This window comes from Sinocyclocheilus grahami, unplaced genomic scaffold, assembly GCF_001515645.1.
Source record: "Sinocyclocheilus grahami isolate Dianchi unplaced genomic scaffold, SAMN03320097.WGS_v1.1 scaffold182.1, whole genome shotgun sequence".
Classification (NCBI taxonomy): Eukaryota; Metazoa; Chordata; class Actinopteri; order Cypriniformes; family Cyprinidae; genus Sinocyclocheilus; species Sinocyclocheilus grahami.
Window position 1 is genome coordinate 413,450 of NW_015505361.1, and position 19,058 is coordinate 432,507.

The 19,058-nt window shown below is 36.3% G+C and overlaps 1 protein-coding gene across 1 annotated transcript in view; it reads left to right on the plus strand.

The window, feature by feature from the left end:
- The window catches only part of LOC107594367 (F-BAR and double SH3 domains protein 2-like), a 93,850-nt gene that overhangs the window by 16,585 nt on the left and 58,207 nt on the right, over window positions 1-19,058 (plus strand). Inside the window, exon 3 of the mRNA XM_016284379.1 lies at window positions 4,063-4,108. Coding sequence (XP_016139865.1) covers window positions 4,063-4,108 — 46 coding nt within the window. The remainder of the gene's footprint in view (window positions 1-4,062; window positions 4,109-19,058) is intronic.

Below are 19,058 nucleotides of genomic sequence, written 5' to 3' on the forward strand. Positions count from 1 at the left end.
CCATGTAGCTTTCTTGTCAAGCTGAAATTTGTGGCAAATTGTTATGTTGAGGATTATGATACAGGAGTAACGGATTAATTTGTTGACTTGATTTTTGCAACAAAGAGTGTTGTTGCTGCAGTAAGAGGATGTGTGGTAACACCTGCTCTTGTGCGAATTTGTCTCTGTCTGTCACTCGGAGTGTATACGCGTGATCTGATGCGTGTTTCCATTTATAGATGCCACTTGTGTAGCTATCGACAGGCTATATGCATCCCTTTTTTCCCTCTAATAAACACGTTTACAGTTTGCAGGACAACAGCACTCAGACGCTCTTACTACAGAAAAATTACAAAACGAGCGATAGTTTGGCTTGTGTCCTTGATGTTCAAGAAGAAGGTTGTTTCAGTGGAGGGGATCTGGCAGACATCAGGAACGGCTGCGTGTCGCTGTACTGGACCTCGAGGTCAACCTCTTCATGCTCTTATGAAACCAGTGACAGTACAAATTAGCACCAGGTGCTCTTCATCCCATAGAACCAGATGATTTTCATTTTCACAGAGCTCCTCTTGACCACACACTCCTGCGCCGTGTCATCCTGCTCCCTAGTTCTAAATAAAGATTATCAAGAAAATACTATTTAACTATATGTACATTTATTTATGTATATATATATGCCTAAATTATGCACTTGTCCTTCCTTTTTCTTGTCAAGCTGAAATTTGTGGCAAATTGGTATGTTGAGGATTATGATACAGGAGTAACGGATTAATTTGTTGACTTGATTTTTGCAACAAAGAGTGTTGTTGCTGCAGTAAGAGGATGTGTGGTAACACCTGCTCTTGTGCGAATTTGTCTCTGTCTGTCACTCGGAGTGTATACGCGTGATCTGATGCGTGTTTCCATTTATAGATGCCACTTGTGTAGATATCGACAGGCTATATGCATCCCTTTTTTCCCTCTAATAAACACGTTTACAGTTTGCAGGACAACAGCACTCAGACGCTCTTACTATAGAAAAATTACAAAACGAGCGATAGTTTGGCTTGTGTCCTTGATGTTCAAGAAGAAGGTTGTTTCAGTGGAGGGGATCTGGCAGACATCAGGCACGGCTGCGTGTCGCTGTACTGGACCTCGAGGTCAACCTCTTCATGCTCTTATGAAACCAGTGACAGTACAAATTAGCACCAGGTGCTCTTCATCCCATAGAACCAGATGATTTTCATTTTCACAGAGCTCCTCTTGACCACACACTCCTGCGCCGTGTCATCCTGCTCCCTAGTTCTAAATAAAGATTATCAAGAAAATACTATTTAACTATATGTACATTTATTTATATATATATATATATGCCTAAATTATGCACTTGTCCTTCCTTTTTCAAATTTAGCAAAACAGATGATGCATGCTTAATGCCATTTTAAATGTTTCAAATGTTTAATAAATATTGAAGCATTTTAGAGCATGCATAAATGTATATAAATAAAAAAGAGGATTTTTAATCTTCTACTAACAACTCTAATTACTTACGTTTTCATGCACGTTTGAGGGATGAAAGATAATTACAAACCGAATCTATTTTTAAAGACAGAAAATTAGGCTTCATAAATTTCTCTGACAGCTTGTGGGACTTAAGAAAATATTTCCGGTGGTTTTTCCCATGCATTCTGGAAATTTCTAGGGAGTGAGAGTGTCAGTGCACTGGATTGATTTTGACACTGGGACGGCCCTAGAAATGGTCAGCTTCCTGGGCAGTGCACTTAAAGTGTTACTCCACCCCAAAATGAAAATTTTGTCATTAATCACTTACCCCCATGTTGTTCCAAACCTGTAAAAGCTTTGTTCGTCTTCGGAACACAATTTAAGATATTTTGGATGAAAACCAGGAGGCTTGTGACTGTCTCATTGACTGCCAAGTAAATTACACTGTCAAGGCCCAGGAAAGTATGAAAGACATCGTCAAAAGAGTCCATCTGCCATCAGTGGTTCAATTTTATGAAGCGACGAGAATACTTTTTGTACGCAAAGAAAACAAAAATAACGACTTTATTCAACAATTCGTCTCCTCCTGTAGTGCCACTGTAAATGTGTTTATTAGAGGGAAAAAAGGGATGCATATAGCCTGTCGATATCTACACAAGTGACATCTATAAATGGGCACTGCAGGAGGAGACAAATTGTTGAATAAAGTTGTTATTTTTCTTTTCTTCCATTAGTACATTTTGGAAATAACAAAGTGCTTTAGAAGTATTTGTCATTGTTAGTTCATGTTAAGTAATACTATTAACTAATTTACTAAATTAACTACTGTTAACAAATGGAACTGCATTGGAAAGTGTTACAAAAATAATTCGCACGTTTGTTGTTATTGCTGTAAAATTAGAATTTCGCTGCATTGATATCGACTATTGACATTTTGTATAGTGCAGTGTAAATGTGCAGCAGATAAAGGCGTTTTCGAAGAAGCCTTTACAGTAGCTGTGAACTGGGATGAAATGCGTTAGGTGTGTTCGCTGGCCCACAGACCCTCGGAAAGTGAAAAGCGATGAGCAAGCAAGTGCGACATACCACACGAAACCTCTTCCCCCATAAACTGTGGCGCTATGTAAGCATCTCAGCCTGTTTTGATAGGACTCTGGGTCCGGGCCACAGAGGGGTCCTGTAGTTTGGTTTCCTGCGTATTTGGAAGTATTTCTGTGGGGAGGGGGAGGTGCGGAAATTCCTGTCTTGCATAAAAGCAATGTCACAGAGTCCACATACGCACACGCACTAATCCCATAAACATGAACCGGCACCCATAGGATAGGACAGTCCCCACTACAACCTACCTCCGTGAGTTTGAAAACACATGCAATGAGTTTAGCTGATTTGAAATTAAAATCAGGGGGTGCAGCAAAGGGATGGGATTATGGGAAAAGCAAAACAAAACAGTATCTTGATGGTTTTTCGGCATCTTGACTCAGATTGTACTCGTTTGTAATGCAGCGAAGGGAGATGCGTTGCTCTCAAACCATCAGCTGTCTGGATGCCTCCTGCCCTCTGGCCTGAAAAGCAAACCAGTCATACCAGGAAGAATGTTAAAAACACCATCTCCACGGCCAACTCATGGTCTGATGTGTGAGGGAGATGAAAAACTCTTGCTGCTCAGACAGTGTGAACTTCAAAAATCACATCTGTGACCCTTGTGATCTTGCGTTATGATTTAAATTCAGCATGAAGCCAAAACTGACCCGGTTTACATCCTTCATGCATATTTTTGGTCTTATTGTGAATGTTATTCAAATCTGCACTGAAAACAATGGTGTAGGGTTTACTTTGAAACAATTTTCACTCAGAAATTGCACAATTTTGCACAATTGAAATGGCAAGTAACATTGAATTAAGCATACATTTTTGAAGTAGAAAGATGGAAATAATATTTTCTTGTAAAACATACTTTAATAATCTTTTTTAAGACTTAAAATAGTGACTTTAAGAAAAAAAAAATATGTTCACAAAAATTGAAGTTTGCATCAGCAAAGGTTTATGATTCTTTCACGTTTTGTTCAACATGATCATCATCTTCACAAATGAACGTGAACTCGACTTTCATTTTGAAGCTTAAATATGATCGCCAGAAGTAAAGCTAAATGTAGGATATAAAGTTTAAGCATTAAGCTTTCAGTTTTTATTTAAAAACATTTTATTGAAAGTATGAGTTAGAATAGTTTGCATGAGTGCAATTATGTGATCAATGAGGCTGAGAAAACGACTATTGAGTAAATGAGTTTATACCTGTTTGGTGTGATGTTTAATTTCCCCCGACAACCTCTGTACTCTCATTTAGATACTTGTTTACCTTTTTCGTGACAAGTAAAAGCTTTTAAAACTCACAAGGGTTAGGGTTAGGGTTATGATGTAGAATAAAAGATGAAGATATCTTGAGCGTGTGATAAACACAGACATTATTTCAAGCATTTAACCAAAAACCCATTGACTTCAGGTCAGTGGAACTGGAAGTGCTAAAATACTCAAATGTAAGCAGATTGTTATTCTTTTGTGTTGTCTTGAAGTTTTACACTGTGTTTTTCTTTCTAATTGCAGAACCTACAGCCAGAAAAAGGCCACGCTGGAGAGAGATTATGCGCAGGTGAGATTACGGTTTTTGTGTTTCCTGATGATGATGATGATGATGATGGTGTTGTTGGTGATGATGATGTCTGAGGGTTTGTGTGCATGTTAAATCTTTTCACCAAAATCTAGAGTGTTGATTACAGCCCTGTTGCATTGATTTATATCACGCTGCAGCCGTGCAAACGTTCACTGCTCTTTTGGGAACCATCAAAACAAAAGAAAATCCATCGCCCACCCTGCTTTATTGCTATAGTAGGACCACTGGAAATCTGGTTTTCCAGAATATTATTAAGGGATCTCTAGTTTGATAATCATTCAGCATTAATGAGCCAATGTCTTTTGCCTTTCAAAGAAGTAGGAATCTGTCAACATATGATTGATTTTAGCTAATTAACATTGAGCTAAGCAGAAATCATGCCAGACGTCTTGTGTCCAAGTGTTTCAAACTTCTGTCGCCTTTGAATGTTGGAATGTACGCAAAGATCTTGTGCCAAGTTAAGCTTAGCATAGATGAAGTACGATTTCTGTATTTAAAAAATAAAATAATGAATGCACCCTTTAGTTGGTAGACAAATTCGATAAACTTGTCTTGTAGTTTGCATTAGGCTTTATAGAAATGATTTCTGGTGTATTGTTGGATGCTGAATTATGACCAGGCATATTGTCTTGCTGGTTAAGTATGTTTAATTAGTTTGTTTGTTCCACATATTGCAGTTTTTGCCATGAAAATAGCCTAAGATGCTTACATGGCATTAAAATGTTATGCCCCTTACCATACTGTGATACCCTGTCAGGCTGGAGCGAAGATACAAAAACAATAAAACCCATTACAAACGAGGCATTTGTTGCATCCAGTGGAGACATAATTATGGATTATAATGACTTATACTGTCTTTTTATGCGTTGCGTTGCGTTGCATCGCGCCGCGTAAACATAAAACCATGTCTGCATTTGTGATCGGAGAAATGACAAACAAGCACTACTCTACACTGCTCAAAACTCGCGTTTGAATCGTCAGTAGTAAATCCTTTAAATGAAAACGTACTTTCAGTCTGTGAGTCAGAACAACCGGCATTGTAGTCTACTCTCCCAGGATCAGGAAACAGTCCTCCATAAAATGTGCTGCACACATCTGGATATTTGGGTTGAACTGTTCTGGAACAGTGTTGTAAATACAACTTAACCACTGATTTCTAGTCCTGTCCTCTTTTGGAAGACCAAACAAAGTATTTTCGCTTTCACAACGAAACACAGCGTCACACACGGCGGCCTTGAGAATGCCGCGGCCAGCGGATTCGATGAAGAAGCGTCCGTCGGGCTTGCGGCAACCACATGTGGCGACCCCGGGCTGGACTCCGATGGACCGATCCGACAAGCCACAGCCCGAAGTTGATGTATTTCCTCAGCGACCAGCACGGATCAGCTCTAGGCATGACGAAGCAGATATCGTCCTCTTTTGGAAGGCCAAACAAAGTAGTTTCGCTTTCACAACGAAACACACAGTGCCTTCACAACATGGCGGCGGCAGCAACAATACTACAGCGAGAATAAAAGTTACGCCTTCTTTCTTTGCGTGAACATTTGTGCGGCGTTATGCAAATCTTCCCACATCGTGACGTAGACATGTGGGGGCGTGTTAGAACAAGCCGTTTTAGGTAGGCATGGCTGACTCTTAACTTTTATAGAGAATATCTCTTTGGATTTGAGACTTTAGTCTTTGCAACTTTACAGATCTTCTTTATGCACCAAGAGCTTGTAACACTCCAAAGAGAAAGGAACAATTTAAATCACATCATATGACCCCTTTAAGGTCACTTGATATTTCATAAGCACACTTTTTTGCATTTATCATGCATTTTGACATTAGACATCATGCCGACATATTTTATTGCCAGGATAATGATTTTTTTTTATTGCACGGGTAATATCTTTTGTGCTTGTCAAGAAAATATGCATTCTGCTTTCTCCTGGAACTGTTTGAAGTGCATTGCACTTGAAGCTGATGCATTCCAGACTGTTTTATAGGTTAACAAAATGCTCTAGAAAAGAAAACTGTAATAGCATCTTGAGAAAATGCGTCTGCTCTTTGTCGACCTCTGGATATCCTGCTGTGGGAAGTTTGATTTTATGTGGTGAAAATCAAGTTTTCAACATTGTTTACATGTCATTTTGGTGTTTTTAACATGATTAAAGACAAACCATGTGCAAATTCATCATTTGGGTGAAAGTGGAGCAGGTCTGAGCTGCTGTGATTGAGTGGAGGCGGGGACTAATTTGCATATTCATGAGTCCACATATACGAAATGAGTTAAGGGTGTAGAGTTCTATTAAAGCCATTTTAAGGCACAAATAAAACAATTTCACAGGAAATATGATATGTTGTTTTGGTTATGAACGTTTTAAAGGGATAGTTCATCGGAAAAAAAAAATTGTCATCATTTACTCACCCTCAAGTAGTTCCAAACAAGTTTCTTTCTTCTGTTGTTGATGGTAACAGTTGATGGTAGCCATTGACTTCCATAGTATTTTCTGTTCTATGGAAGTCAGTGAGTAAATGATGACAGAATTTTGGGTTAAATTATCCCTTTAAGGAATAAAATTAGTAACTGCAGGGGACTTTTAACTGCAACTTCTGAGATATAAATGAAAATGTTATATTTGCAGCGTTCACAACATAAAAAACCTGGGATGACATTTGTCAGATGTCACGCAAATGCTACGTCAAAAGAGGTGAATGGATGCATGCTGATCCTGAGATTATATGCCACAGATTATTAACCGTTGGATTAGGAGCTCATATTCTGTGTTGTCCTGTGTGTGTGGTTGTACAGTGGTCTCGAGTAATGATTTTGGCTCTATTTTAGAGTATTTAGTGCATCACAACACTTAATGAGACAGTATTATAGTGTACAAGCTGTATCAACCTGTAAAGATTTTGCTATAATGTTTATGCGGTAGATGTGTTTGCATGGCTATTAAGTTCCAAATAAATACAGGAAAATAAGCAAATGAGATGATGTGCATTTCAGTTCAGTATTTAATTCAATGTATCATCATCTTACACACATTATAATGCTATAAACGCAAACGCCACATGGTCTTAAAGGAGTTGTGCACACACACACACACACACACACACACACACACACAGATGACACATGGGCGAGTATTTGGGCAAACATTTTGGTGGATTTAGATTATAATTAAATTGAAAGAGTTTTCTTTTTTCCAAAACTTCCTTGTTTTGGTGTTTCTTCTAGAAGCTAATGGGCTATTTGTATGCATTGGCGGTAATGTTAATAGGGACTTGAACTTTAACACCAAACATTCTGAAAGTTTGACCTTACTCATGTTACTTAACTTTTTCATAACTTTCATTACTGAGATGTCAGATCTTTGTGTGGTTAATGATTTTACAGGTGGGCTTTTGTGGTGTTGTTAATATTTAACTTATATTGTGTGCTTCAATAGTGTTTAATCGGTTTCTGTTTTACTGTATGGCACATTTTCATAATCCATTGGACATAATGACGAATCCTAAAAGCATTTTTTTTAGGTGAATCTCAATTTGCCTACTTTCCAATTTGTATTATATGCAAAATTGGGATTAGTGTATCCCAAATCATAGTATATTAAAATAGCATGACTAGTGTGCCCTAGTTTTATGTGGATTTTTTTTTTATACGCATGGCTTTTGAGCAAATATTGTGAACAGAGGCTTGTTACATTTTCAGTAGTAATGATTTTGTAATGATTTGTAGTACAAGTATGCAAATGCAGTAAAATGCAGTGCAACAGCCAAGTCCATGATAAAAAAAACTGCATTACCCACAATTCCAGCAATCAGACAGTTGCAGCAAGCAGATCATACCAAAAGAGCTTGCAGGGAATGCCCACTCGCATGAAGTACCTTGAAAAATGTATTCGGTCTTTCTGTGGTGTCAAATGACTTAATTGGTGTATATTTTGCAATAAACTTAAACAATTAGCAACTTTAAATTTTTTTTATTTTTTTTTTATTTGATTGTCTCACACTGCTTCATTGTATTGCAGTTCCTTTGTTCCTCACTAAAACTGTTAAGTACACAGTCTTGTTTCTTTGTCTTTTTATCTGGTTTTCAAATACTTTTTTGCTTTAAATGAACATTTGTAATGCTGTGATTTCACCTCATAGCTTGTATGCTTGGTTAAAGCTTAAAACCCTTTAACAAAGTTTTTAAAAAACTGAAATGAATGGGAAAAATGGGAAAAAACCAGTGCTGCTGAAAAAGTGGGCGGGCACTAATGCACTCTGTTGTTGTTGATGAGCAGAGGACTGGTGAAGGGGGCGGGGCTTAGAGCTCTGTTCTGATGTTGCCATGGTGATGCTGTCAGTCATTTTCTACCAAAACAAGCCACAATCTGATGGTTCCCTTTAGCAAGTTTGGTTGGATAGGCTAATTCCTTTTTCTTTGAACGGACCAGTTTTAGTTTGATTAATAAAACGACTGAAAGTGAGCTTGAGAGCCATCCATTCAGGTCCATGAGGCGTTTCTCAAAGTCTTTTATCCTTTATCGCACTTGGCATGCTGGCCTACTCACAGCTCGCACATGAACTCAGCGCGCTGTGCAGCTGTCCACACAAATAAACATTGTTTTATTGCCCAGGCCTTACGAACAGAGGAACACTTGTTTTTTAAAGAAGAGGGGGCAAGGAAGGGGGCGTGGCTATGGAGTTGGAGTCAGTCTATCCTGTGAGCCGAGCCAGCGCTGGGATTGACTCGACCGCCATCACAGCTGTGATAAGACCACTGGGAGAGAGAGAGACGTCCACACTGTAGACTAGAGAGACAGTGAGGAAGATCCGTGTGTTTGTGTTAACCCAGGACATATCTTGTGCATTCATCTACATAAAATTAACATAAACAAGCCCCAGCTCAAATTACACATTAAATGAAAAAAATCGAATCTTTTCAGAGAATGTTACTGGTAGATTAAAAAAAGTTTTTCTTTAGAATAATGTGCCTTAATGTGAGTTTTGTTTTAACATTGATTTTAAGAAGATTCCAGTCCAAGAAAATGAAGCTTATTTTAGTGAGCTTTTAATTAGAGTTAAAAAATATATTTTTTAAATGCTTCAAGAAACCTACCTGCAAAGCAACAGTACTGTTGAAAGTTTTAGGCACTTGTGTAAAAATGCTGTAAAATGAGGAAGCTGTCAAAAATAACGTCATAAATAGATTTTCTTTCTTCTATTAACTAAATTAAATCAACATTTGGTGTGAGCATTGTTTGTGTTTAACGTTTTGTTTTAACATTGATTTTAAGAAGATTCCAGTCCAAGAAAATGAAGCTTATTTTAGTGAGCTTTTAATTAGAGTTAAAAAATTTTTTTTTAAATGCTTCAAGAAACCTACCTGCAAAGCAACAGTACTGTTGAAAGTTTTAGGCACTTGTGTAAAAATGCTGTAAAATGAGGAAGCTGTCAAAAATAACGTCATAAATAGATTTTCTTTCTTCTATTAACTAAATTAAATCAACATTTGGTGTGAGCATTGTTTGTGTTTAAAGCAGCTTTTGCCCTCGGTGCACTTGCGCATAGTTTTTCAGGTAGCTTTGCAGGTAGGTTTCTTGAAGCATCTTGGAGACGTTGCCACAGTTCTTCTGGATTGAGTCGGTCTCAGTTTGTTCTGTTTCTTCATGTCACTCCAGACAGACTGCATGATGATGCTGAGATCAGATCTCTGTGTGGAGCACTGGCTGTTGTCAGACTCCTTGTGCAAACAAAAATCTTGGCAAAATGAACATTTGGAAATGTAAACTGATATTTCTTACTGACGCACTACAGCAAAAGATAGAAAGATAGAAATAACTATATACTGTATATATATACATATATATATATATATATAAAGTGCACTGTGTGTAATATTATTTTATTTTATTTTGATTTTTTTTATAAAATATATTTTAAAAATTCACATTAATAATGGAAAACAGAATTTGGTAAAGATAAAACTGTAAAACTCAATTAATTAGACAGGCTTTTTGATTAATAAAATTTAATTTAACCATGAAAAATGTGGAAATAAAACGGATTTCATAGGGCCCTATTCTCCTGAGTTTGCGTAGATTTATAAATGATTCACCTTACAAATCTGATGAAATGGAGCATGTTGCTTTCCCAGATGAACGTTATAATAAACCCAAACTCACAACAACATGCAGAGATGGTGTTGGAGACGCTCCACACATGTAAATGATAACAGTTCCTGTGGAACTACTGTGAACGGAGCCGCTGTGTGACGCAATTAATTAAAGCGCATATACTGTATTAGAACTGCATCGCATATAATTATTTCATTAAATCGTAGCATTTGTGAATTCACAATTATGCTTAATTATTTTTTTAATGGGTTTAATATATCATGCAGCCTTAGAAAACAGACTAATAATGTGTTTTATACATTCTTGTCTGAGAAATGCACCACTTCTGGTATTTTGCCGGTTAGTCGACACGAGCAAAATGAAGTCGAGGATTTAAAAAAATCGAAGTATATATATATATATATATAAAGTGCACTGTGTGTAATATTATTTTATTTTATTTTGATTTTTTTTATAAAATATATTTTAAAAATTCACATTATTTAAATATATTTTATATAAAATGTTTAAAAAATATATATTATTTATTTAATCAAATTTTTAGGGCTGCCACTTCGCGACAGCCCTACAAATTTTACCTACCGATAGCAACAAATTCTAATGATCTTCTTAAATAGACTTCATTTAGTATATTTATTCATAATATTATATAAATTATCATGTAATTATTACTTGGTTTATTTATTTATTTATTTTTGTGAAATGATTGTATCCTTACGGTTTTGCTAAAGCAGGAACCAAAAAAAACCTTTAAATGCTAAATTTATTCTTCAAGTACAGTATACTTCAGATGAGGGCTTTGCATTGACCTCGTGTGACTCTCTGGGCGGACAGGAAGGATAAATGGATATTGCTAGATCTCTTTCTACTGGAGCGTATCTGGATAGCGCAGTAACAGATGGAGAAACTCACTCTCTCTCTTCACTATTCTCCATCTTTCTGTCTTTTCTCTTTCTGTTCTTCGGCTCTAATGAGTTGCCCGTGTGCTGCTGGCTCCTGATGCGGAGAAAAGGCACGATGACAGGATGAAGGGTGAGAGATTGGGAGAGGAGTGAGTGCAGGGGGATTGAGAGACTTCATTCTGCCTGACGCATCGCTTGAGCTCACATCGCACAGCTCAAACATACATTAGACATGCCTGACGCATATGCACACGTCTCCAGACACCTGCACATGAGCTCCGTACCTGCTCTGACCTACAGCTGGCAGATATGATCCTGTAATCTATATCATACTGATTAGTGGTGCTTAATATGGGGGTAATAATCATTTTTTACCTTACACTGAAATATTCCAATAATATTTTTTGTTACATATTTTGTTTTAAAAAATGATACATTTTATATTAATAATATTATTATATCTTAAACATGTATTTTTACTTTACGTCAAAATATTGCAATAATATTTTGTATTATTCTTAATTTTTTATACTGTTACTTCACAATGAAATATTGTAATATTTCTTATTTTAAGATTTTTATTTAATAGTAGTAACAACAACAATAATAAAAATAGAAATGATAATAATAATAATAATTATTATTATTATTAAGATTATTATTAAATACTCATTTCATTTTTGTAACCTAACAATTAAATATTACAATAATATTTCATGTTTGATTTCGTACTTTTCTTTAGTAGTAATTATTATTATTGTTGTTGTTGTTGTTAATATTATTATTATTAATAATAATATAATTGTATAATATATTATTAATAATAATAATAATAATAACATGTATATATAATCCCAACATTTGGGGCCAAATTGTGCAGCCCTACAAAGAACCAACAAATCTGGAACTTAAAAATATATATATTTTTTACAGTTGCAATTATTTTCAGAAAAAAAAAAAATTAGATTTTTCCCCAAATTGTGCAGCCTTGCATTATCTTATTATTAGCAATTTAACACTGCTATTAATTTAAATGTAATTATTTGCCCTTGTCATTTAGGCTACACAGGCTATGTAATGTTAGCTAATAGCCAAGTGGGTTAGCATTATCTTGTAATCTAGACAATGGCTAAAGCTGATGGATAATGCTAACCAATAGCCAAATAGTTATTTTTCTCCATTTCCCAATTCAGCTCTCTTAAGTGTCTTACAGTTGCATCATTCCTCGGTCCCACTCGTATGTCTAGTGCTCTTTCCCACAGATTTGGTTGCGTTTGCACAACCTGTGCTGCCAATGTAATTAAATGGCTGCATTTGTGAGGACTTCCAGTGGAAAGTCCAGTGGACTTCCAGCAGGAGCAGACCAGGCTTTTGAACCTTTGGCCTTCATAATATGTAGATCACAAGCTCCCTGTGTGTAGGCAGACACATAGCTAATTGTCGGTCACATGTGGGAGTTAGGTTGTAAAGTACTAAACTTTGGCGCATAACTTATCCCACACCATTTGTAACCACCCTAGCAACCACCTAGCAACATGCGAATAAACGCAACCCACATGATGGCATTGAGTGTCGCATTGCAAGATCCACTGTAGACTTGCTCAGGCACCAACCACAAATCACTGAGGGTTGAAAAAGCTTCTTGAGCGGTTTAGGAAGATTATTTGCTTGTGCATGTGCAAATATCGAGGGTAAATACAGGATTATATTTGTGTCTGCATGCATCAGATCTCTCACAGTTGGTTTGTGTGTGAGAGAGAAGAGAGATTGTGCACATGGACCTGTGTGTTGACCTGTCACTGTGAGATCTCCGCCATCTCAGTGGGAAAACATTTCTCTACCTACATTTTACTCCAAAAACCTACCTATACATACAATTCACTGCAGTTTCCAGCTAAAATGAACATTAGTGGCAGTAAAACATCAACAACTTGTATTCCTTTCACACAAATTAAGATTTCGCGGGCAGATTATCAATCAATAAAGATTTGTTTGCATTCAGTTTTTTCTGCATAATACTAATTTATGACCTCATAATGTTTTTACCATAGTGCATGATTTATAAACTAATGCATTTTGATGTTTGCATCACATAACCAGCTCCATATATGTGTTTTTTCTGATGTGGTAAACTTGCTCGTTAGCGCACCCGGAACACTTGCGATGTAGAGCCCTCAAGTCTCAAAAATGGCAGTGCATTCCGGGATTGCCTTATATGCAAAGTATGCATCATGCAATGCTTCCTAAGAATTTGGCCAAAATATGTAATTATGCTTCCTACCTTTTGAAGCAGCTTTTAAACCAGGAGCAAACCTGTAATATAACAAAGAGGCGCAGCAAACCTGGAACTTAAAAAAGTTTAATGTACAAAAATCACAATAAAAATTTTTAAAAGACAAATTGCATTTACATTTGTGCCCCAAATCTTGCATCCTTACCTTACTATTATAGTTTATTTATAGTTGTTTATATATATATATATAGTTTATAGTTTAATATATATATATTAGTAATTGTGTAATTTGTCATTTTTATTTTGTAAAAAATATTTCTGTAAATATTTTGTTGTTGTTGTTTTTTAAAAACATCTATATACTATTTATAATTTATTTCACTGTAGGCTTTATTTTATTTTTAGTTATTTTAGTACTTAAAGTTGATATACTTGATATAATAGTTGATATAATTTTATTGTGTTTGGTCATTTTTATTAGTTTTATTTTATGTCTATGTAGTTTTTATGATGTCAGTTATAGTTATTTAAGTACTTAAAGTTAAACTAAAAAAAAGAGCAAAAATTAAACAAACTATAGAATATTCTATTATAGTTTTATTCATATTTTGAATTAGTTTTTATTTTTATATTTTAGCATTTTAATTATTAAAGTAATTTTGTGTTTTTGTCATTTTTACTACTTTTTTTTTTTTAAATTTTTTTAAATATGTCTATTTAGCTGTTATTAATTCTGTCAGTCTTAGTTTTGGTTATATTAGTACTTCAAGTTAAACTAAACAAAAATGAGCAAAAATGAAACAAAAACTACAAAGAGAGCCGCACTCTCTTTCTCTCTCTTCCCACCATCCCTCTTTTCCCAGCGGACAGATTGGGCTGTAATTAAAGCTTTTAATATTTCCGTCTTTTCACTTTAATCTGGTTATTCTCAGCAGGATTGTGACACTCATCTGTCAGCTGTAATTATCATGCCAATAATCTTTCATTATTACAGTTGTGCATGTCAGCGACACTCATCAGGTCTTTCAGATGTGGCTTTATCTCCACGTTCCGCTAACCGCGGAGAGAACACAATAAACCAGCCGCAGCTGTTCAGAAATGCATCTTCGCCAGCAGTGCTGGAATGCACAGCCTTTTCCATCCTTCTCGCCAGCTGAGACACAATCAGCCTGACATCCGCACTGCAGCTCTCCTCCAATCCCCCTCGCTCTCGGCTCCCCTTCCTGGGAAAGTCTCCGGGAAAGGTCTTGCATTTGCATAATCGTCTTTAGTGCCATTGTGGGCGGGCTCTCGGGGAGAGCGGCAGCCGTCACTGGCCGGCTCAGCCACCTGTCCAGAACAAATCAAGCGGCTCTTTGTGCAGCGGCCGGCCCCCTCCCCTCCCCGCTCGCGCTCACATCCACATGCTAATGAATACATTGATTAAATATGACTTAGATGGACAAAAGAGAACCATTAGTCTGTTAATGAGAGCCCTGAGGATTTATTTGCTTGAGTATCACAATATATATTAATCGGTTTTATTTGTTTAACTGTAAGTGTGCGTTTCATTGATTGCATTCTTCAACTTAACATTCTAAAAAAATGATCCTGTATATGTGTAGCCACAACTCAGTTATTAAATTAAATGCAGTTATTCTTACATTTATTGAATTTTGTCAAAAAAAATGACATCATGATCATTTTTAATATTTCTCAAAGAAGTCTCTTTGGCTCATCAAGGCTGCATGTAGTTGATCAAAAATGGCAGTAAAAACAGTGAAATTACAATTTAAAATAGCCGCTTGCTATTGTCATATATTTTAAAACTTAATTGATTCCTGTGATCAAAGCTGTATTTTCAGCATCATTCCTCCAGTCTTCAGTGTCACATGATCTTCAGAAATCATGCTAATATGCTGATTTGCTGCTCAAGAAACATTTCTGACTATTATCAATGTTGAAAACAGTTGTGCTGCTCCATATTCAAAAGAACAGCATTTACTTGAAATATAAATCTTTTGTAACATTATAAGTGTTTTTACTGTTACTTTCGATGAAATTAATGCATAATTACTGAATTAAATCATTAATTTTAATAGTTATAATACATTTTTGCATTTACATTAAAATACATTTTAATTAAAATAAATATTATTGACCCAAACTTTAGAATGTGATTTTTATGTGGTCCAAACAACAATGGTAGTGACATTTTGATGCTCTTTGTGCACAATAACTTTAAAATCTTTTGCAATTTTTATTCCTCTCAGATGAGAAATAGTTGTTCAGATTGTTTTAAATAAATCATTTGAAACTGATTTTCCTAAGTAAAAATGAGTGATACTTGACTTAAAATGTGTTATATGGTTACTAAGGCGCTCTGAGTGGTTGGTAGGCAGTTGTTTAATAGCCCAAATCAGAGTTGATTTGAGAAATATTCTGTCTTTAGATATGGTTTGGGTTTATTTTTTTTGAGTTCATATTTTTTTAATTGCCCGTTTTTATCATGCATTGCAAGTCTGATTCCTTGGAAACCTAATAGCATCTCTCCTCAGCAAGCTGCACACTTGAGGTGTCGTTCATGTTTGCTGTATGTCTGTGTCTGTTTGTATGTAGTGTTCTTATACAGCAGACCTTCAGGAATATGAAGCATAGTGAGAGAGAGTTACAGTCTGGCTCAGGGACAAACATATGTCAGAAGTCTGCAAACTTTGTTCAGATTGTTTTAAATAAATCATTTGAAACTGATTTTCCTAAGTAAAAATGAGTGATACTTGACTTAAAATGTGTTATATGGTTACTAAGGCGCTCTGAGTGGTTGGTAGGCAGTTGTTTAATAGCACAAATCAGAGTTGATTTGAGAAATATTCTGTCTTTAGATATGGTTTGGGTTTATGGGAATACATATTTTTTTAATTGCCCGTTTTTATCATGCATTGCAAGTCTGATTCCTTGGAAACCTAATAGCATCTCTCCTCAGCAAGCTGCACACTTGAGGTGTCGTTCATGTTTGCTGTATGTCTGTGTCTGTTTGTATGTAGTGTTCTTATACAGCAGACCTTCAGGAATATGAAGCATAGTGAGAGAGAGTTACAGTCTGGCTCAGGGACAAACATATGTCAGAAGTCTGCAAACAGCCTGACAGCACATCCTTACAGGCCAGCGTTCACGGGAGACGCGCTCACACGGAGCCGGTCTAAAGACCTGACGTGCTGACAGACAAACCTGCAGACGGTACATGGACTACAGCAGACATGAGAATATGAGTTTGTGGAATGTGATCTTGATGTGAAGTTCCTGAGATTATGAAATACATTAATCCTGTTTGCGTCAGTGGGTTTCTCTGTCACAGGAACATGCATCTCTCACTCTCAATCGTGACTCGGCTTACATCAGCATCAGTGGATTTTCTAATCCTGCATGACCCAGTCGACTGCAGCTGAACGAACGCCAGCCAGGAGATGATGTCATGGTTTGGGGTGAAGCCCGTCTCCTCCTGATGGCATCATTAAGCACGCTTCAGAGTGGTTCTGACATGACCAGAGAGAAAGTTAAGGAGGACGTGACTAGAGGGTGATAAAGAGAAATGGATAGACAGACAGACCTCCTGTAGAGTGTGAGAACAAATACAAGGGATTGTGCATTACCGTGTGTAGTGATGCCCAGCTGACACTGTGTGTGTGTGTGTGTGTGTGTGTGTGTGTGCTTATGTTTGTGTATGTCTAAGCTGCAAAGCTGACAATAGCCCTTTTAAAAAGGCCGTAAAACACATTAAAGGTCCCCTGAAATGCTTAGAAACACGCAGCGTTACTCTTTGTGTTGACGTCATTTTAACTGAAACAGGAAGACAGGGCGGGACATATCAAGCAGCCCCGCCCCTTTTTAAAATAGCCAATAGCATTCGTTTATATCACAGCTTGGGCTAGAGCCGTTCAGAGCCGTTGAGCTCCGCCGCATTTGACAGGGTATGTCAGCCACAATCTCATCCGTATTGCTATAAAATATAGCATGCTGTGTAGAATTCAAATAGTTCCGATACATTTTGTGGTCTGCGTTGACTCACGCATGTGATCCGCTCCGTGCTATCGTGTCTCTGGACCGGAGCAGAGTGTGTGTGTGGTGCGGTGGTTAGCGTGACACAGCGCGAAACCAGACATCTTTTTTTTTCCTCAATGGAAAGCATATTTACACTGTTTGAATCGTTCCCCGTCCCCTATATAGTGCACTACGTGCCATTCACTGTACAGAAAATACTCATTCTGTGGACAAGTGACCGATTTCAGCCGCGGCTTCAGCGTCTATTTTATAGTGTAGGGGGCGGGGCATCTGATTCTAGAGAGCATTTGATTGGACAGAAAGTTTGATGAGAAGCTGAAGTATGATGTGACGTCAAAAAAATCCTTGAGCCGTTTTGGCGGAAGTGACAAACTGCAAGCTTTGAATGCTTATATCTTCTAAATGCGAATTTTGTCACTGTTTTGGAGCAAACTGCCTTATAGATAACCTTAAGACTAACATATTGATACTAACACCCAAAAAACATTCATTTTGATTTCATGGGGACTTTAAGCTCCAGCACAGTGGAGCCAGATGCTCTTCCAGGTACAGAGATTGAGCCAAGTGTGCATCAGTACGTCCGGGAGAGGATAGTTGTGTACTTCTGCATGAGAATCACTTTGCATCAACTCAACCTTTTTAAATTTGCACAGTTTTTACATGTCCCTAAATGTAATGTGAAAATTGATTTTGGTTGTTTTACTCATTAGTCAAACAGTCTCTTTCTGCCGGTGTTTTTTTGGATAGAATAAACAACGCTGTAGGCCAGATTTTATGGCAGTAGTCAAAACTCTTTTAGACTGTTGGATCTCTAATCAATTACCTTTAAAGTTGTGCATATGATGAGACCGATGGCCTGATCCTCTTTTTCTTCCTCAAATTCATGACATGCTTCACAGGATTCATGCTGTTTTCTGCCAAAATAAAATCTCAGTTGTTTAATGTTTGAAAATGAAGAAATAATGGCAGCCATAAATATTAGTCTTGTAATTTTACAGTTGTACTGTCAATAAAATTATTATTATTTACTACATTTTTACATATATATTTTTTATTTTACTGTGAAATATTACAATTGTAATTCTTTTTGTATTTGTTATCTTTTTTTTGTTTTGTTGTTGTAATAATAATCATCATCAAACAAAAATAATAATAATAACAACAATAATAATAAATTATTATATTTTAATTTGACATTCTTAAACACTGTTTATTTATTTTGTCAAATATTACAATAGAAATATTTATTTTTGTTTACAGTTTTCTTTTGTAATAATAAGCTAAATTAAAAGATGATGATGATAATAATAATAACTATTATTATTGTTATTATTATTATCATATTGATATAACACATTGTTGCCAAATTTTGTAGCCCTAAAAATAAGCACCGCGAATCTGGAGTTTTTTTTTTTTTTTTGTCTTCATTTTTTTTTTCAAATCGCTATTACATTTGTTTTTCCCCAAAATTATGAAGCCCTACCTGAATGCCGTACTTTTCCGGTGATGTTTCAAAATTTGTGTGTATACTTTTGTGCTAATGTTTCATGAAAATTATTACCCACAACCCCTTGCTCAAGTTTAAGACTTTGATTTCTTTCAGAAAAATGAAAGCCATAGCAATTTTAACTGCATGCTAAGGGGTC